The 22,486-nt window shown below is 29.1% G+C and overlaps 2 protein-coding genes across 7 annotated transcripts; one reads left to right on the plus strand and one right to left on the minus strand.

Annotated features, from left to right (window-relative positions):
* Positions 1-15,461: 15,461 nt before the first annotated feature.
* LOC111623196 (disintegrin and metalloproteinase domain-containing protein 10-like) lies at positions 15,462-19,070 on the minus strand. Of its 4 annotated transcripts, none has more exons than XM_023365702.1 (6): positions 18,385-19,070; positions 17,057-17,412; positions 16,458-16,757; positions 15,771-16,125; positions 15,657-15,701; positions 15,462-15,540 (listed from the first exon to the last, which is right to left on the minus strand). In XM_023365702.1, exons 1-6 carry the CDS (start codon positions 19,053-19,055, stop codon positions 15,471-15,473), a joined length of 1,797 nt encoding a protein of 598 aa, XP_023221470.1. In that variant the 5' UTR covers positions 19,056-19,070; the 3' UTR covers positions 15,462-15,470. The 4 variants fall into 4 exon arrangements, with proteins under 4 accessions (XP_023221470.1, XP_023221476.1, XP_023221482.1 ...); XM_023365708.1 differs by having other exon boundaries at positions 15,464-15,701; positions 18,385-18,682; positions 18,869-19,070; XM_023365714.1 differs by having other exon boundaries at positions 15,464-15,701; positions 17,057-17,196.
* A 1,358-nt stretch (positions 19,071-20,428) lies between these two features.
* On the plus strand, positions 20,429-21,636 carry LOC111623222. Of its 3 annotated transcripts, XM_023365729.1 has the most exons (3): positions 20,429-20,550; positions 20,680-20,798; positions 20,880-21,636. In XM_023365729.1, the coding sequence occupies exons 2-3, from the start codon at positions 20,717-20,719 to the stop codon at positions 21,506-21,508; spliced, it is 711 nt and encodes a 236-aa protein (XP_023221497.1). In that variant the 5' UTR covers positions 20,429-20,550; positions 20,680-20,716; the 3' UTR covers positions 21,509-21,636. The 3 variants fall into 3 exon arrangements, with proteins under 3 accessions (XP_023221497.1, XP_023221489.1, XP_023221494.1); XM_023365721.1 differs by having other exon boundaries at positions 20,680-21,631; XM_023365726.1 differs by having other exon boundaries at positions 20,503-20,550; positions 20,665-21,633.
* The last annotated feature ends 850 nt before the right edge of the window (positions 21,637-22,486 follow it).

Here is a 22,486-nt window from a genome sequence, read left to right on the forward strand (position 1 = left end):
GGTAAGTGAATGAGGTAGATCGAAGCGTTTTACATAATTAAATCCGACCCTATTTGAGATACAACACACGATCCCCTTTATCTCCCCACCCTCTCAATCTTTAAGTACTAGAAATAAGCAACCTCAACCTCCCTTATACATAATCATTCCTGCAAAATTTCAGAAATTTTCGACAAAAAAGCAAAGGAGTTATTAAGCTTTAAACAGGGTAAACATAATTGTGCCTTCCCCTCCACACACACACACACAAACACTAACATCCATACATACAGAAACCACCCGAATATTTATTCATTTATCGACGTTTCAACGTGTCCAGAGTTCAAAATTGTAAACATCTTGGAACAGGAGTGTCATTTTTGATCTATCTCCTTACTTTCTGTGTGTTACATATTGATTATTGAATATAACAGAGCCAGGAAAAGTAAAATTAAAAATATTGACTTATTATAAGGCTATGTGTTTTTATCTTTATAAAAATTTAAAATTTTAATAAAATATATGCAGAAATAAAAGTATTTAAAGTATATAACTCAATGTAAAACTATATAATTACAGAAAGAAAAGATTAAAACCCAGACAAAGAAAACAAAACACGCTTTGATTATAATTAATATTCTATATTGAATTAAAAGAAACTTTAATTTGTCGTCTATACCTGAGAATAATATATAAATAAAAGTTCTATAAACATTTGGATCCCTTTCACTGAGGGTTCTGTAGAGCCTATTTTCTATTCTTAAACCATTTAATGATACAGTCGACCCCCCCTATAACAATGTTGATAATTCCGTTTTATATGAATTCCGTGTTGTACGAGTCACTTAGATTTTACAAATACGTGTGCCGGGCTGTGAACGCCTCATGTATTTGTAAAATCTAAGTGACTCGTATAACATGGAATTCGTATAAAACGGAATTATCAACAGTGTTATAGAGTGGTCGACTGTACGTAAACGTGGGATTTAATATATTATTTTGATTTTTTATATTGATCAAAAATCTTAAAAACGTAAAGAAAATTGTCTCGATTTATTTTACTTTTAAAGAAGTTATTTTTTATAACTGTTATAATGTAAAAGTACTGTATATATTGTTATTATTTTCACTATATCTTGACGTGTTTGTTGCATTGTCTACAGGGAAGAACTATTCGATTTTCGATTTTCTTGATATGATCAAAATTTTTCATATAGTTTTTTTCTTATCTTCTTGTTTTTTTTCCATTTTCTTTGTTAGTTTCAAAAGTGTCAAACAATTTATCAAGTTCTATTATTGCCAAATTACTTTATGTCATTTCTTTTGTAAGTCAGACAGAAATTTTTCTGTTGTTATTGTGATTTTCTCTCGTCTCTTATCCTTTTATAAAATCTGCTCAGTAATAAATGTATATAATGTGCATATTTATTCTTCTATACATTAAATTTTATGATAAAAAATTTAATTGTTTACATATCTAAGTTTACCACGAGGAAACTGGCTTCTATATGTTGAGTAATGTATAAAAATAATATGGAGTTGATATATAATATAAGGTTGTATCAGAAACACTTTATAGTCTAAAAAGCATTCGTATTATAAAACAAAATTCTGCATTAATTAAATATATTGTAGTTTCCATCTCTTCTCCTTTGAAAGATTTTACTGTGTAAAGAAATTAAACTTCTGGATACATCTGTGTCTCAATGAGAATAGTAAAATTTTAAATTATACAGTACAAAATTAAGCAACGTGTTGCTAACTACTGTATATAAGAAATGATATACTTTCACTTTAAATTTTTCAGTGGTATTCTGGAGAGACTCCTATTCGGGACAGTGCATAGTACCTGTGGCTTGTGTCTCTTGCCGCAAATCAACTGGAGATCGATCCTAACATTCATTATTGTACATATAATGATTAATTAATTTGTCAACATACATCAATGTTGACATTAAGATTATAGGACTATAGCTTCTGTCATAAGGGAGGAATTATCTGTAACGAGGTCGATTGAATAAGCGATAACGAACGACGATGGCAGGGTGCGTATAATGAATAAACGATATTAAAGGTTTCTTAATATTTCTAGAAAGTATTAAATCTGGTCTAGTGTTGTTTTCTTAATGATTTAGACATATAACTCCTTTATATAGAATTGTGTAGTCAGTGATGCCAATGGAAAGCCAATAAATTTTGACCATACACTTTAATTGTCTTTGAATTTTATCACTTTTTCATCTTGATAGATTGTGGAGAAAACGACGAAATTTTAAACTTTTCTTCTAAGTTTTCTCTTGTGTATAATACCAAAATTTAAAAAAAGTAATAGATAAATGATGAAATATATAACTTTCTATAAGTAAAATGAGATTTCACGTCTTGTATATTATCTGTGATAATCCAATTTGTTTTTAAAAGATGTATACGCGCTTATTCATTTAACGGAACAACTATCTCTTTAACAAACACAATTTTTCTTAAAAGATCTCTTTCAGTTAGAATAAATGTTTTTGTTTCCATTGAAAATAGGATTACTGAATATACTTTTAATGATTCCAGTTTTACTTTTTGCCTATTTAAATTAATTCTCTTTGTTTTGAATAAAAGTTTCAAGTTTCTATTTTACTTGTCCAAATGCATAAATTCCGCAACATTGAATATATCTCTTTCCAAAAAAGAATCTCTTTAGAAGATTTTTCTGCTTCGAGAATTTTCATTTTTTTCTTTCTATGTTATTGATTTGGAAAGAATTTTTAATAAAATAAAATGTTCAAAAGTAACGAAACATTCATAAGGAAATTTTCTTTCACATAAATGACTTATATACAGTAAATTTCGGTATATAAAACTTTTAAAAATATGCCACTACTCATTAATAGAGTATGGAATATACAAATTATATGTATCTATTTAAACTGGTAACTTATTTAATTTATAGTATATGCTCTCCACCTCATAGTAGTAGTGGCTTACTCCTGTAAATCATACTTTTCTGCTAGCAATCGAGTCGTGCTGGTCATCTAGTAAACTCCTTTTAGGGGAAACGTTTTGAATTGAATTGATTATATACTGTTTTAAAATTTTCTAATAGTTAAATATCAACTTTGGCTCGTAAGCTTAATTCTTATTCTTTTGTGTTAAGCTATTCTATAGTCTCTTTTATATTTTTATCCGTTGTTTGAGCCATACGCAATTCTGCATATTTAATACTCTATTCATATATTGTACTGTAATATTATATTTGACTATATATATATGTATGGTAATATTAAACAAATATAATAATTTACTATTTCTATTTTGGATTGCGAACTGTGCAGAAAAGTTTTAGTATTATTTTAATTAGTTCTAGTGCTGAAACATTTACTAGTAAGTGACTGTGAACATGAAATATAGGAAGAAGAAAGGAATTTTTTGAAATAAACTTTATTTATTAAATTGATAAGCATTATATTCTAAGTATATATTAATGTTATTAAACAGTAGTACTTTGTCACCTCACCACTTATTCACCCGCTTGTTCGTTACAAATGACTTAAATATAAACAATACAGAGTGTTTTTATGGCTGGTTATTAAAGGTCAGGGTAGAAAGCCTTTAAGTTCATTATTATTGTTTTGTTTTCTGCATGCTGCGAATCGCTTTTTGCCAATTGTGCCGTGAAAGAGTTTTCTTCGATTGCGCAAACACATATACACAGTGCTCTGGAATAGAAAGGAATAATAGTATCAAAGATAAAAGGCTTACTTGCTATACAGGACAATTTCTGTCTTTCCTTTTAATTAATATCCTTTTCATTGCCTGGTTTATTTATGTCAATTTTGGGCTTCAATTTGAAAAAATTGTAAACCTATAAATTCCTACTTTTTTTCTTTAATCTCGAGAACGGAGTTAGATAGACCAAATCTTAAAACAGATATAAAAAGAGTAGGAACAGGAGAACCTACTAACTGTATAAAAACTTTCGATACAAACAGGAAGTCACGTAATTTCAATTCAAAACTTTTCCCCTGAAAGGTGTTAGATAGATGACCGGCACGACTGTAGTGTTAAAGGAAAAGTATGATTTACAGGGGCAAGCCACTACTAATTTGAGATGGAGAGCATATATTTGAAATTAAATAAATTAATAAATAAATTATGTCACAATAAATAATTGCTCGTTTTTTTCAGTTCTGTTTTCATATTATTCATATTTTTCCTCAGGTGATTTTTAAATATCAGTTTTCCCAATATAAGGACTCAGCTCCAGAAAATCCTACTAACAACTCAGTCTTGTACTGCTTTATTAAGGGAAATTGCGACTTTTTAAATAAAACTGGATAGTTCTTCAAAAGTTTAACTAACGAACTCACAAAGTGTGCATTAGATTTAACCCAAAAGCATGTAGCATTTACTATAAGTAAAAGCAATAGCTATTATAGAATTGAATAAAATGATCTGGGAATGTATGGGGGATCGTTCAAAAAATGCCCCCCCCCAATATTTTTACTGCTGTTTGTCTGTGAGTTGCTTATTTTGTTCTCTGATTATTTTGTCACTATAGAAACAAATTTATTTGGATTGATATATGCAACATTAACTATTTTCTAAATTTAATATTAGAATTTAGAAGTTTTATAAGAATAAATTACTAATAAAATTAGAAATGAAATCTGACATATGCTTTATCGTGTATACATCACATTAAGGTGATTATGAAGTATATAATATACTATAATCGCATTATTATTGAATAATATTTTTGGATAAGCTACTTAGTTAATTTATTAATTATATAATGAATTAATTAATCGACTTAAAACTGCTACAATAAATTAGAAAATAAATAAATTCTCTGATATAATATGTATTCAATTTGATTACTTTCTGTATTCTACTTACATAATCAAACTTAATTATTATCGATTTAATCAAGTTTTATTTAGATAATTACAGTAAAATAATTGTTTTGTTATAATTATATAATATAAAATTAATGAAAGTTTACAGTCGACCCCCCTATAACACTGTTGATTTTTCCGTTTTATCTGAATTACATGTTGTACGAGTCACTTAGATTTTACAAATATGTGAGCCATTCACAGCCCGGCACACGTATTTGTTAAATCTAAGTGACTCGTACAACATGAAATTCATATAAAACGGAAAGAATCAACAGTGTTATAAGGGGGTCGACTAGTATATGTACACAACTGTACATTATTATCTTATTCACAAGTATTGTCAAGTACACAGAAGTAACTTTTTTGTGAGTGATAATTATTTTGAAATATTTACTTAATAGAATAAAAAAAAACTTCTTCAAAATTCCTTTGCAATAGTCCTTTTCCAGACCACAGAGCAAATACTTACATTCAGAAGTTAACCTTTACCTGAGGGCTGTTCTCTGCCTCAACACGTAAAATTCTTAAAAAATATTCTTCTGTAGACTGTATTGTTAAAAATGCAAAAACTAGATTTTAAATAATCGCATTTTAAAGCACACCGTTGCCAACGGGACGTTTTACATAATTTAACATATCGAGAAGGAGAAAAGCCTCCAGGTGACAATTGACACTTGCTGCAGTATTGTGTTCCTGTTACGTCAAAAGCACGAACACAAAAGACGTTANTACAGATATTATCGGCTTTTTCACAGCTGTGACATTCATCTTTTTTAAAAAAATACGTTGAAAATTTAATTTAATTTTTGATTTCTTTGACATAATCGACATTTTTAGATAGTTTTTCTCCCTCTCTTTTTTTAATAAAATATTTTCTTTGTACTTCGAAAACACTTTAAACAATTTATCTCGATTTATTTTCTTTTTGTGAACGTCAAATTTTCTTTTTTACTTCTTAATATTATTTCAATTTTCTTTTTTGATTCTTTTATGTCTTTTTTTTAAATATTCATTTAAAATTCTTCTGTGTACAGTATTATTTTTATTTATAAATACTAATCAATGGTGGCACTCATTTTACAACAACTGTGTTTATTATAAAAAATAATTATCAAAATTCTCTAATTAATGTCTAGCAGGCAGAGTTATTGATCCATTCTTCTTCATAAAGAACGTTACTTCTGTTATATATGTTAAATGATTGAAAAAGAAGTTCTATCCTAAAATGCCTGTTGGGCATAAACATCGTCGTGCTTGATTTATGCAAAATGTTGCAAGGCTCGTCGTACAATGCAAGAGTTTAAATGCTTTTACAGCATGTTTAGGAAGCATGTAATAAGATTTTATTATGAAAAATATGCTGGTGGTGGCGTGGAGTGGATGCCTTATAGCCCCGATTTAATCCCATGTAATTTCGTTATATCCAGGATAACATACAGTCGACCCCCCTATAACACTGTTGATTATTCCGTTTTATATGAATTCCATGTTGTACGAGTCACTTAGATTTTACAAATACATGTGCCGGGCTGTGAACGTCTCACGTATTTGTAAAATCTAAGTGACTCGTACAACATGGAATTCATATAAAATGGAATAATCAACAGTGTTATAGGGGGAATCGACTGTATGTTTACGAGCCACAGACTTCTCTATTGTATTTTTTAGTTTGTTCTTCTATATAAAAACTAATTAGTTCAATTGAATTAAATGAATGAAATGCTACAAGTGTCAGACTTGATGTAACACAAAATAAATAAATTAATATAATAAATAACAAAAACATTTATTCTGGAAGATACAAATTTAATTTATAAAAAAAATATAATTAATTTAAATGGTACAAAGAAAAACAATTATAAACTTAATTAAATCACGAAATTAATTTATCTGTATTTAATATTTTTTTTCTCGAAGTTTAATTTTTTTAAATAAAAATTTATTTTATTTACTTATTTTTATCCTTAAGTAAAACGTTAAAATATTTTCTGGATGTCTGCTAGTGAATACGTACATTAAAATAGTATTAATACATCACACTTTATTTTAATTATAATAATTAAAATAATTATTATAGACTAATACAGATATATTTACACAAGTAACTAATTGTATTGCAGTCAATGAAATAAATATAACAAAAATATAAATAAAATAAACATTTTTATTTAGGAAAAAAAAAGCATTAAAAATGGCTTTATCACATAAGAAAAATGGTGATGTATTATTAAGTGATGCGTAAACAAATCTGTTCGACACTGAAAAAAAAATTGTTATAACATTGATACTTATTACAATAAAGAGTTTATTATATGTATTTCCTATTTATATACACAAGATGCTTCAAAAATGTTAGCATTTGTATGGAGAGGATGAAGAATTACTACGTAAGGGCATACTTTTCTGAAAATTCTACAATTGGATCGTGACTTCTTGCACATGAACTAGCCAGAGGACAACCTGCAACTACAAATCTGGCATAACAATTTGTTTCTATTATTGTTACCATTTCTTGTTATTTTATTTAAAAAACTAATTTTTTTATACTTTTAATGATTATGAAATATCAAAAAGGTTAATTGTGAGAGTAGGGATGGGTTTTATAAAAAAAACTGTAAATGCTAATGAGTAAAATCGTCATTAATTCCGACCCTACTTGAGATACGACACACGGCCCCCCCTTATCTCTTTATCCCTCGATCTTTAATCACCAAAATATAATAGCTTCAATCTTCTTTATACGCAAACCTCCTTGAGAAATTTCATAAATTTTGGAGAAAATGCACAGAAGTTATTAAGATTCAAATAGAGTGAACAAACAAAATTTTGCCCCCACACACATTAACGTCCATACACACAGGAAAAACCCCGATTTTATTTTGTATTTCTCGACGTTTCAAGGTATTCTGAGTTCAAAAACGTATAAATCTTGAAAGTCATTGTTTTATCTATCGCCATAAACCGATTGATTTACAGAAACAATGAAAATTAATCATTTTTAACTCACAATTGATTCCAGTGATATTTGAATAATATTAATAGAAATTTCTGTATTTAATAAGGGTAAAAACAGGATTAGATCATGAAAAATATGCTGGTGGTGGCGTGGAGTGGCTAGCTTATAGTCCCAACTTAAACCCATGTGATTCTTTTTTATGGGGCTATCTTAAAGATAGAGTATATCACAATGCCCCTACAACTATTAAAGAGAAAATAGATACAATAAATAAGAAATAATGGTAATTTCAATAAAAATCATTATTACCATTATTGACTGTTTCAAAAATCAGTTAAAAGCTATTATTATGAGCGAAGGTAGTCATAATGCACGTAAATTTAGTTGTATCTTCTCCTGTACAACATCCTTTCCCTGTTAAATAACAGAAAACTCATGCCTGCAATGTATCTAACTCCGTTCACAGAGAATATTTGAGGTAAAATAACATCATCTTCGACTCGAACCGGAAGTACATGTACACTTAATCAGGGTCTTCTGCCATTAAGTTTTCCATATCTGCTCTCTCCATCCATCTGTCTACATCGTTCTCGACAGTATGGAAGGACAGACAACAGTAGAAATGTATAGGTCTACAAAATTCCCAAATCCTTGTTAATTAAAAATAATAATATTATTATGAACTAAGATTTACTAACACAAAATTATATTTGTACTTTTACTGCTTTATAAATATATAATTATTTATTTTTCTATGTATTAACGTAAATAAATGTTAGTATTAAATTAATTATTAAATAAAGAATTAAATGATAAAGGACTCACCAAAGTCTCTTTCAAGTAAATATAAAAAGGAAGGACAGTTGAGAAAAATAAAATGAAACAAAAATAAACCTAAATGATAAATTTTACTACGAAACTCTTCAGAAAATCAATAACACACTTTTAAATTGAAATTCTATCTATACCATGTTGGAGACGAATAGGAATTGTAGAGATTATAAGATGAAAATTAATGTCTTCTGATTTTTTTTGGTAAAGAAATTTATAAGAAAACGTGCAATTGTTTGTTGTAACATCGTGAAAATTCCGTGCTGCAATTTTTATTCATATATATTTTAATTTATTTAATTAAAAATATATGCTCTCCATTTCAAATAGTAGTCGCTTGCCCCTGTACATTATACTTTTCCTTTAACAATATAGTCGTGCTGGTCATCTATCTAACACTTTTTAGGGAAAAAGTTTTTAAATTGAAATCACATCAGTTCTGTTCTATACCAGACAATCTTATATAGTTTCAGTCGACCCCCTACAATACTGTTGATTTTTCCGTTTTATATGAATTCCATGTTGTACGAGTCACTTAGATTTTACAAATACGTGTGCCGGGCTGTGAACGGTTGACGTATTTGTAAAATCTAAGTGACTCGTACAACATGGAATTCATATAAAACAGAATTATCAACAGTGTTATAGGGAGGTCGACTGTATATGGGGTCTTTTGCCCCTAAGGTGTCCATATCTTGTCTCGTATTTCACCTATATAATACTATATAAACGCGAATGGCCGAGAAAGAGAAAGACATCATCCTATCTCTCCTCCAGAGGAGAAATAAATAGGCTCATACCTTCACATCTTCGTGATTCCTTTACCGTCAGCCTCTTGGAGGCTGAGATTTTTCGGTAGACAATCTGTCCAGTGTATATCAGGCCCCTCTCCTTCACTATCCGACAGAATTTACGACAGGTCTGAAGAAATACTCCTTTGACCTTGGCCATAAAATGGAGAAAAAGGAATGGCCATTCATTCCTATTACTTACAAAACAAGTAAAGTTTGAAAACTTTATTTAAGTATCCATTATCATTTTGCTAAGAGCTTATTTGAATTTTAAATTTTCTATGTTCCTATAAGATATAAGAAAGAATGTATATATATATATATATATATATATATATATATATATATATATATATATATATATATATATATATATATATATATATATATATATATATATATATATATATATATATATATATATATATATATATATATATATATATATATATATATATATATATATATATATATATATATATATATATATATATATATATATATATATATATATATATATATATATATATATATATATATATATATATATATATATATATATATATATATATATATATATATATATATATATATATATATATATATATATATATATATATATATATATATATATATATATATATATATATATATATATATATATATATATATATATATATATATATATATATATATATATATATATATATATATATATATATATATATATATATATATATATATATATATATATATATATNAAGGAATGGCCATTCATTCCTATTACTTACAAAACAAGTAAAGTTTGAAAACTTTATTTAAGTATCCATTATCATTTTGCTAAGAGCTTATTTGAATTTTAAATTTTCTATGTTCCTATAAGATATAAGAAAGAATGTATATATATATATATATATATATATGAAACAAATGATCAAATATTCATAACATACATAATTATTTTTAACTTTATATTAAAGTACACTGAAAAAGGAATGAAAACTGTATATAACTTCTCCAGAAAGCAATGTTATTAAATTTTCAGCGTTGAAAATTAGATTTTCTATACATAAATTTAAATATAAAGTATTCATAGACTATTTGTCATATAAGTAAATAAACATATTAGATTTATTATTCAAATCCCAATTTAAATATCATAGAATTCTTATGGGATGATTGAGATCTCCATTTTGTCAAATTTTAAACCATTTGAAACTGTAAGAACTTAGACAATTTGAAATGGCAGATAGTGGCCAGCATTATTTACGCTATTGTTTAAATTAAAATATGAAAAATTCATTTTAAACGAAAAAAATAACTTAAAATAAATATAACTACTAAACAAACTTGCACTAAAAAACTCAGTCAAGAATGTAATAAGCAGAGTCGACCTTCCTTTCAGACTCTTCCCTTCTTATGAATATATAAAAAGCTCTTCTGGTACCGTATTATAGTAAAAATATTTGTTGAAAAAATTTCTAAATATGGAAAAAGAAAGATATTTTTAAAAATTGAAGACTAAATACAATTAAGATTTAATGTCTTCACTATTTACTTAAGTTACAGCAATGCAACACTTGAGAGATTTGCCTAGGGGATGCATTCCGATAGGTGTTTTTAAGATAATTTGCACCTATTTAGGCGTTACAGACTTGGAGAAAACTCAGAAAACACCACTTGGCCAACCCGTCCTGGTTAGTCCTTAATATTTCTCACTCTGATTTTGTATAATTATAAATAATTTCAATTAAATGTCTAAAATTTGTGTCAAAAATGATAATTACAATCACATTTTTCACATTTTTCATTTAAAATATACGCTCTCCATCTCAAATTAGTAGTGGTTTGCCCCTGTACATCATACTTTTCCTTTAACAATAGAGTCGTGCTGGTCATCCATCTAACACCTTTCAGGGGAAAATATTTGAATTGAATTAACCTTACTTTCAATTTGTATCAGACGTTTCTATATAGTTAGTTGGGGTTTCCTGCCTCTAAGCTTTCCATATATGGTCTTGACTTTTATCTATCTAACTTTATTCTGGAGTTTAAGGAAATACAGGTATACAAAGAGTAGGAATTTTTAGATATACAATATTTTTCAAATTGCTGCCCAATAAATAAGGATTTCTCCCATAAAGTGGAAGAAATCCTTAAATGTAGGTCAGTTTCACATGGGTCGTTCCCCTTTTCGTTAGTAGATCTCCCTTATTTAAATAAAATGGAAATTCTAATAATATTTTGAAAAAAATACAACAGAAAGTGAAAAGTATAATGTTAATAACGTATATTGTAGAGAAGTAGTGGCCTCGGACCTAATCCAAAACGTGACACATTTTAGTCTGACGTCCGAATATACCTAACACATCACTTATAAATGTTAGAAAGGGTCCCACTTTTCGTATATATGGAATAAATAAAATACAAATACTCCCCTTCTGCAGCTATGCAGAAGGGGAGTATTTCGAAGGTGGTATTGTATAACTCCCATTTTTGCCAATAAATAATTTTTTACAATTTCTATCGCAAAATTTATTAAATAAAGGGAGTAATTTGTTATATATTCTATTAAAATATTATATAATTTACTGTATTTCTGTGAGAATCAAACACGACAAAGAAAAACAAACGGTGATGATCCGGTAACCATATTTCTATTATTGATGAAGTAGTTAACGTTTATTTTTACGTAATACATTATTGTATTGAGTAAAAAGTTTATTTTTACTCATTATAATATTGTTTTTTTTTATATATTTGCTTACGAAAAAATATAATGCACATTTAAAATATTTTTTGAAAAAAGATTAAATTTGTTTTTCTTTAACTTTTGATTTTTGAGAAAAATGCATTAGCCATTATTCTCTCATTTTCTGGACATCTGACAGTTCTAAACTTTCCTTGAATCTCAAAAGACGACAAACAAACTTACTGTTTTAAAAAAGCAATGGGAGTTTATTTAAATAGATCTTCATTTCTTTCAGATTTTTTTAATGGAAAAAATGAGACTTGTTGGAAAAAGATAAAATGTATTCCAGTATAATTTATAAAATATAATGAAATACAATTAATGCTATTATTTAAATTATAAGCCATAATTATATAACTAATAATATAAGTTTTTATTCAGACGACAATGCAGATATAACATTGAGATACTTAGTAGACCCCCCCTATAACACTATAGATAATTCCATGTTATATGAATTCCATGTTGTACGAGTCACTTAGATTTTACAAATACGTGAGCTGTTCATGGCCCGGCACACGTATATGTAAAATCTAAGTGACTCGTACAACATGGAATTCATATAAAACGGAATTATCAACAGTGTTATAGGGGGTCTACTGTACTATTTCAGTATGTCAGAACGAGCAATTATTTATTGTGTCATCGTCACAATACCGTGCTGCAATTTTAATCAAATTTTAAATTTATTTAATTTCAAATATATGCTCTCCACCTCAAATTAGTAGTGGTTTGCCCCTGTACATCATACTTTTCCTTTAACAATAGAGTCGTACTGGTCATTCATCTAATCCCTTTCAGGGGAAAATTTTTGAATAGAAATAATGTAACTTCTTTCCCAAAGATTTTTATATCTTTTTCTTCTATCCAACACCATTCTCGAGACTGAGAAACGTCAGACAGACGGTTTGACGACAGTGGGAATTTATAGATCTAAGATATTTTCGTGATTCTAGTTACTTTACTATACTGTATATCTTTATAGGAATAACTTATCTTAAAATCTTAATTTAAATAAGTAAAATTTTAATATAAGATTGTAAGAGATCTTATTAGAAACAGAACAGTGTTAGACATGGTAAGGGGCTTTAGGTATTAACGATATTACTATGTTTTACTTAATAAATTTCATCTTGTCAGTTAGACTTCTTCATACTGAAATGGATTTTTATTGTCTTAAAGTAATAATTTCGTCATAACTTTTAGCTAGAGATGTGATGCAACCGGTCAGAAAATCTCCAGGGATTATTTGCCGGATTTAATCCCAAGTTCTCCAGAGCATTAGGCTGAAAAATTGGGATGACTGAGGAGGTTCTAACCTTCTCAGTTATCCGGTTTCTATAAATTTGTTAAATTTTTTCGATTCGTTACCGCACAGTATCTGGAGTATATATTTGTCCAAAATCTCCCCCATTAAAAACCCACTGACATAGAATAAAGTCGGGATGTATGGTTATCAGTAAGTTAATTAACTGACCTGAAATTTAATAGCTTTATTCTCCCTATACACAAACCTCTCTGCGAAATTTCAAAATTTCACAATATGCACAGGAGTTATTAAGCTTCAAAAAGGGTGAACAAAATTGTGACCACACCACACATTAATCTCCATACATACAGGAAAAAAGCCCTTTTTGCTTTCTCGACGTTTCAAGATTTCTTGAGTCCAAAAATTTAAAAATTTGGAGGGTTATTTCTTCACCGATCACCACACTATCCCTTTTTATATATAACAGAACAGGGAAAGTAACATACACTACTTTCTCATTATTCAAATGTAAAACAACTGTTACAAGAATAAGAAATTTAATAACTTTTATAAATTTTATATTTATATTATTATATTAGAGGGAGAGAGAGGGGGGAATTTATTATCTTAAATTTCCCTCCTCTCTCCCTCAATACTTTGCTGCTTTGTTTAGGAACTACGTTTTTCTGAATCACCTAGGGCCATCTGGTTTTTAAAAGTCGAATTAAATAAAACTATAGATTTGTTTTTATTATTATTTTATTTTAAAAATCACACAGATATATTTTAATATTCATCATTAATAAGAACAATATATTTTATTTTCCAAAAATGACATTACTGAGATACCTTCCATCATTTCTAGTTAAAACTTCCAATCGTGCTCGATTGTTCACCCTATTTGAAGCTTAATAACTTCTGTGCTTTTTATAGAAAATTTCTGAAATTTTGCAGAGGGTATTGTGTATAATAGGGATTGGTGCTGTTAAATTCTGGCGGTTAAAGGTCAAGTGGGTGGAGAGATAAAGGAGGTAGTATGTATCTACAGTAGTGTCAGACTTAATGACAATTTTATTCGTTATTATCATTTACAATTTTTTTTATAAAACCCATCCCTACCTTTAAAATTAAGCTTTTCGTCATTTTATAATAGTGAAAAATATAAAACGTTTTTAAACAAAATAGCATAACAGATGGCGCTATCTAACGTAGCGGGGAAAGTTACGCAACTCGTTGCTGGATTGTTTTTCATAATTATTATCTTTGTACTTAAATTATTATCTCTGTATTAGTTTGAAACGACACAGCTACAGATTTTGGATATATACAAAGTTACAGTTCTAAATTTTAAATAGTTTGCGTGGCTATTTAACATACAATATCAGGGGTCAGTTCCGGATATATCAGGTTCCGTTCTTCATTATCTCCAATTGTAGGCCTGACGGAATCTACGTTGAATACGATTAGAAATGCTTTTTTGCTGCCCACAAGATAAAAAAAGCCAAACAAAACCTCGGTTTTCGAACATAATTCCTTCCTAAAAGTTGTTTGAAAACCGAAACAAATTAACCCATAAAAAACAATATATAATGAATTAATCCATTCCTGTTCCCAAAAATAATCTTCTTTCCTCCATTTTAGCTGTATTTCATGCATAAAAATGCCTACAGATGTAATATTAATTTAACTTAAGCTTCGAAGAGTGTTAACAAAATCATGCCCCAAACAAAACACACACAAACACAGGACACTAACATCAATACATACAGAAATTACCCCCGAATTTTATTGTATTTGTCGACGTTTCGAGGTCCACGAGTTCAAAAATGTAAACAAAAAAAATATATCTTGGAGGGGTGAGTTTTTGGTCAATTGCCATAATTTCCCTGTGTTATTTATAACAAAGCCGAGAAAGTAAAAACCATACAAATTATGAATTAATAATGTAAACAGTTATAAAGAATATAAATCAAATTCACTTGTTTTTAAAATATATTTAAATATTTTAATTTCAGAACGTATTTCAGTAATATGACGACATCTTGATCTTTTGAAGATATAAACAGTTATAATCAATTATTGCTTTGTTTTGGCTTTTCGAATTGATCGACGATGTAATTCATATTGATAACATAAGAAATTTGGAAAATATAACATTATAAATACAAATAAAGGTAAGATATATGTCAAAAAATTAGGTATAATATACCATTGAATTTCGTCTTCTATCTGTGATAAATAACACGTTCCATTGCTGTAAAATATTAAAATTTCAATAAACTGAAGTGAATATTTAATTTTTTTTATCTTTATAATTAATTACCTGAGGCATCTCCCTTTATTATTATGACAAGAAGATCCTTTAGGTGTATAAATCTCGGGGCACGATGAAGACTTTCCATTGCAAATTGTTTTATATTTTCTACAAGGAACGTCAACGTAACAAGTACGATATTCACTTTTTGGAATAAATCTACAATCTTCAGTGCAGCAAACACCTTCTCTAGGACTACAGAAATTTCTTGTATGTTTTTTAAGAGTGCATTCGTGGATTGATCCGGGTGGATAGCAACAAGGATCGAGATATTGACAAGATACAATTGGTCCACAATCGCATTCTTCCCCTTTCTCGGTTATTGCATTGCCACATACAGATTCCATTTCATTAAAAAAGCAATCTGATAATGGAATTTTAAATTTCTTCTTTTAAATACCAGTCGACCCCCCTATAACACTGTTGATTTTTCCGTTTTATATGAATTCCATGTTGCACAAGTCACTTACATTTTACAAATACGTGAGCCGTTCACAGTCCGGCACACGTATTTGTAAAATCTAAGTGACTCGTACAACATGGAATTCATATAAAAAGGAAAAATAAACAGTGTTATAGGGGGGGTCAACATGTATACTAAATTCTTTTTAAAAATTGTAAATAAAAGAACAAATCAAATAATATTCTTACATATAATTTTTAATATATAATTATATTAAATAAAGCACGTTTTACCTATTTTCTTAATAATTGATTTTGATATTTGTCTCTTACTACAGGGTGAGAATTTCCAATTATTAAAGCGAACGGTAGTAGAAATTGTATTATGCATAACGTATTTTCCTTTTTGTTTTCTTGGGCTGCACTTAATATTGTTTTTATTGTCGTGCTTAGATCCAAATGAATGTCCCACTTCGTGAAGTAAAATTCTACTAAGTACCGATCTTGGTACAATATAATCTTTCCACATACTTGAAACAAAAACAATGTTAAAACTTCTATTTATATTTGGATTTGTTGAAATGCAAAGTCCATCTATTAATTAAAAACAATACTTATTTGAAATTTAATTGGATTGATATTGAAAACGTTTGTAAAATAATACGGTAAATACACAGTCGACCCCCCTATAACACTGTTGATAATTCCGTTTTATATGAATTCCATGTTGTACGAGTCACTTAGATTTTACAAATACGTGAGCCGTTCACAGCCCAGCACACGTATTTGTAAAATCTAAGTGACTCGTACAACATGGAATTCATATAAAAGGGAATTATCAACAGTATTATAGGGAGGGTCGACTGTATTTTACATTTAATGAAATACTGTACCTATAAATGCTGCTCCAATGGCATCAAGAAAATTCCTATGACAGAATGCTATAACCAAGCATATGTTTTGTTGATAATATTTCGAGAGGTTATTTAAATAAGATATCGATGTTTTGATATTCTCTTCTTTTATCGGGTATCTAGGATTAGATTTATTAGCAAACATTTTAATTTTACCTATTACAAATCCAATTCTATCTGCTATTCCATCGTTATCAAAATCTGTAGAACTGAATATTCTGTCAACTAATTTCACGTGATAAAGCATTTCTGCAACAGTTATAGCAGTGTTGTAGTTCATGAATTTCACGAATGTATGATCTGCTATCAAGTCAATTACACAAAGAAGTTGATTCCTAAATCAATGATATATAATTTGTTAAAATAAGAAAACGTGAAATGATTTTTAACAAAGTTATATGATAGAAAAATTGATTTTTTAAAATAAAAACTCGATAGTTTACTTCTATTGCTACTGTGTAAAGTTGCTAAAGATTATAACGGTATCATTAACAATCACAACTTAAAATCTGTAGAAGGTATCTGTTAAGAGGGAAACGTCTCCCTGAGGAATTTTATGTGAGGCTGTCCCCTATTTGTGTTACACTTGAAAACCCAGAAAATTTCATGTGTCCAGCCCTTTGGTAAAGAGAAAACCCGTCACTAACTCTCAGTGTTTAGTGGTTTTATCTACAAGACCACTAGTGAACGACGAATGAAAATAGAATGGTCATTCAGGGAATAAGATGGGGAAGTGGACGACATTTGTCTCCCTGTAATAAAAACTTGTGATAATGTTGAAATTACTTAATATCCGACTGTAACTCTCTTCTTTCGGTAACTTAGTTGAGTAGTGTTTAAATATAAGTTGCAATAAATAAACGTTTATACGTTAACTGAGGGTAGTCACTTTCTAACTGAATCCACGAAATGTGATACCTTTCACACAGGCTCATCAGAAAGATAAAAGTTAGGTTTATGGACTAGCTACCATTCGTGCCAAGGTCTAGAAAGACGAACAAAAACTTCGGGAACCACAGGAACCTAAAGATCAAATGGCCGAATGGCCGAGGTGTCTCGCTCGCATGAACTCTATCCCGTATGTTTCTTCAAAACTGAAAAAGACAAAATCAAATTCAAGCAAGGGGAAAAATCCGAGGTCGTGTGTGATCCATCCCTATCTCTCGTCCCCCCAAGCTTTGTTAAATCCATAATGGGCACGATTATAAAGCTCTCTTAGTGCCCATAGAACGAATGAAAAAGCATCATAATAAGATTTAAAACTCTAATTGGAAGAATGGATTACATTATATACACTCACTCCTTACTTTTTCATTATCATTCGCTGCTTTTTGGTATTTTCAGAATCAATAACGTTAGAAAAGTAGTAAGTATCGTATAGGATTTTCCTCATTTTACTTTTTTCGCAATCGTTTTTCTTCTTTTTCATTAAGCATCTTGGAGATAGGATGTCCGTTTCCTTATAAAACAACATTTTATTCACATAAAAATCTTGTTCAAAATATTTATAGGCTGCTTCTACATAATAAACTTCATACTTCATAGTAATTCTACCAATGAATATGTTGTTATGAAAATATCCAGTTATGGCCGAATGTTCTTCACCTATTACAGTTCCAGAATAAAGAAAAGATTCACGTAGATTATTTAAATTAATCTTGGTAATATTTTCGTTGTAGATAAATATATTATAGTTTAAATATTCGTTGGCACTTGATAAATCTCGTTGTAGAGATAAACGGAAATTTCTTTTATCTGCGTAAAATTTTACAATGATCTTTTCAATTTTACCTGATGATTCATTTTCAAATCCTTCTTTAACAATGATTTGTATGTCAATAATTTCATAATTAAGTATAAAATTCATGTTTGGGTAAATATAAATCGTTATTTCACTTATTAAAATGTAAAGAACAATCGAAAGCCGTTGTGTAGAATACATTTTCAAAATGATTCGAATCTCCTTTACTTGTTCCATATTTTTTGTTTTTAAAATTACACTATCGGAGAATAGAAACAACTTTCTTTATTAATACAGTAGAGCCTCGATTATCCGACCTCCGATTAACCGAAACCTCGGTTAACCGACCGTCTTAGTCGGCAAATTTCAAATGTCCGCTAGTGATGTGGCGCTACAATATTTGGCTATGTCTTGGCTACTTTAATATTATTTTTACATGTTTTAGCTGGCAACACTCATTCGACCATAAAAGGGAGCCAGTATTTAAATGAGGCTTAATTTTCTAATTTTTAACGATACAATAGCGACGATTATTTTTTTTTTTAATTTGATAGGCTTAACATGGAGGAAAATTCAACGCGAAGTAGGTTAATAGCGAAATACTAATATACTAATTACATGGGATATAATAATATACTACACTAATAATGGATTTTTTTATACTTTTCGGTTATCCGAATTTTCAATTATCCGACCAACCCCAGTCTCCAATTGAGTCGGATAATCGAGGCTCTACTGTATATATATATATTTTTTTTAAATTAGAATAAAAAGCATAATTTTATACTTTAATTTTCGGTCAATAAAGCCCAGCAGCCGGCTCGTACCGTAAATGCTACCACCTATGGTTCTCGATAGCCAAATATTCGAAGAAGTGTAGAAAATGCCACGAAGACATGCAGTATTTTTGCTGGATCTCTCTCTCATCCCGTGGGAGTTCGTCCTGAGTAAGGTGCACCGGGGACCACCGTCATATACCATAGAAGACATTCGCTCCGCAGTGGACACAGTTTGGATACTTCAAGCAACCATTGATTGTATGCCTCGCTGTTTTTTTAATCATACGTTTAATTTATTTGTTTAAAATATATGCTTTCCACCTCAAATTATTAATATCTTGCGCCTATATATCATACTTTCCTGCTAGCAACAGAGTGTTGCTGGCAAAATTTTTCAATTGAAATAACGTGACTTCCAGTGCAAACCAGAAGTCCTTATATAGTTAATCGAGGCCTCCTACCTCTAATCTTGTCCAGATATTTATATATCTAGTAGTTCCCGAGATTAAGAAAGGACAGGAAGTGGGAATTTATAGTTCTACTGTAATTTTTTTTTCAAATTGCAGGCCAACAAAGCAATAATACAGAACAGCGTGTGTGTATTTTCCTCCCACAACACCAATATGGTGAAGAGATCACGGAGCAAGCTATTTTGCTCCTCCTTATTGGTTCATTGGTTCAAGACTACAATAATTATAAACTAATGCTGTTTTATACGTTAAAATATGCAAATTAACTGCTTACAAACGCTCAATAACTTACTGATAATGTTTTAAAACATGTATTTATTTTTCAAATATTTTTATGATTAAAACTAGTAATTTTATTGTAGTTGAATTAAATTAGTTCAATTATAATAGGAGTGTTAGTGTTTTTAAATGTATGCATGCATTTTTAGTGTCATTCCAGTGTGAAGATTGACTAACAAGACTTGCCTTGAATAGATAATTAAGGTAACGAAATTTATTTATTAAAAATTCAAATAATACTTAATTATTTATAGTTTAAATAATTTTACAATAAGTCGTAATGTTTTACAGAAAATATTTAAATTTAAAGTATTAAAGACGTTTTATTTACAGATTAATTGAACATCTTTCGATTCCTAGTTAAATAAAAATGGAGGTAACTGGATTTGTTGGATTCGGAGATATAAAAGATATATTCTTGAAGAAAAATACACAAAAGAAATTACATATTGGTACAGTTATTTACGAATTAAATACTAAAAGAGAATTCTTAATTGGTAAATATAATTTGAGTACATTGCACGATTCTAAAGTGAAAATAGTTCATCATGAAGACATTTCACCAAAGAAGATAGATGAATATTTAATGAAATCCGATGTTGGAATTAATGTCGATGTGTTGAATTATATGAATAAATACAATTGGATGTCTGTAAGAAACTGGGGTTTTCCATTAAATTTATTTTCTGATGACGAATCTTCAAGCTATGATGAGTCTTCTTCATCATTTGACTCCATTGATAGTACATCAGACCAGGAGTTATCTGATGATTCCATTGATGACAATTCCTATTACGATTTGAATGGATTGAAAAGATTCTTAAAATGTTACACAGAGTTAGACGAAGAAGATGGAGTTCCCTATTCCGATAGATATTTCGAATACTGTTTCTTCGTCAATGACGAAAATCTCTTGGACACATTTTACATAGAAGAAGAGAAATTAATAAGAATAGATGATGAAAAAGTTATTGGTTACATTTTCAAGATTACAAATGATAAATGGAACTATGGTTGTCTTTTTCAAGATAGAACTTCTGGCAAATATTTTGCTATGGTACTGGAAGAAATGTATACAAGTACAATAAGGATGGAGGATGATGTTGAACATGTCTGCGAGAATGAAAAATTTCAAGTTAATTTTGATGATTTTTGTATTTAAATATACATTTACACTTTGTACGAAAATCACTTATTAATTTTATATTAAGAATATTTTAATTTCCACTTCAGTGAAGAGTAATAAACCTTCCTTTTCTACTTGATGGATATCTCTTCTTTGAACTCTTTCCATAGTCATAAGTAACTGAGAAAAATGATTTTTTTATGTACTTTCTCGGTCTGGAAAAAAAGAATAATAAATTTATGTTATAACAATATAATTGTATTCCGACCAATAGAGAGAGGGTATAAAAAAAACGTATCCTGATAATGGCGGAACGGGGTGCCATAGCTTAACAACTCTCGTCTAACGTAAAGTCAAGATAATATAATGGCGGATTAAAATGCATTTCGGTACGAAAACATCACTTTTTCAGACGGGAAAAACGCCAGTTTTACATAAACACTTCCCAGTAACGTCACAATACCCATAGGAAGCGCGTGCTAACGTCTTTAGAATTATCATCACGAGAAAAATTATAAGAATAATGAGTTTATTTTTTTCAATTCTTTATCTATCTCTTCGTATATAGGGAAAATTAATACAGTAGACCCCCTATAACGTGGGTTCACATAATGCGGATTCGTATATCGCTGCATTTGCGATCGTATTCGTATAAAGACGCTAAAAGAGACTCGTAAAATGCGGTATAACGTCATAGCCGACTCGTGTCGCAACAGGATTGGTCGAATCTGAACCAATAGTGAACATAGTTTATACAGATTATTCCCAAAAAATTATACGTGTTTTGGAAATGTTGAGTGAAATTAATCTAGAATCGATTAATTTTATGAAAGAAAACCTTTCAAACAGCGGTAGTCCGTAAACTGCACACGTGCCGGGCTGTGATTGGCTCATGTATTTGAGGATTCCTACAACGCGAAATTCTTATAAAGCGGAACGTATCTACCGCGTTATAGGGGGTCGCCTGTATATCTGATGTTATCATTTATTTTAATTCTTTCATATTTCTTATCA

Source organism: Centruroides sculpturatus, unplaced genomic scaffold (genome assembly GCF_000671375.1).
Source record: "Centruroides sculpturatus isolate CEXI.00-Female unplaced genomic scaffold, Cexi_2.0 scaffold84, whole genome shotgun sequence".
Lineage (NCBI taxonomy): Eukaryota > Metazoa > Arthropoda > Arachnida > Scorpiones > Buthidae > Centruroides > Centruroides sculpturatus.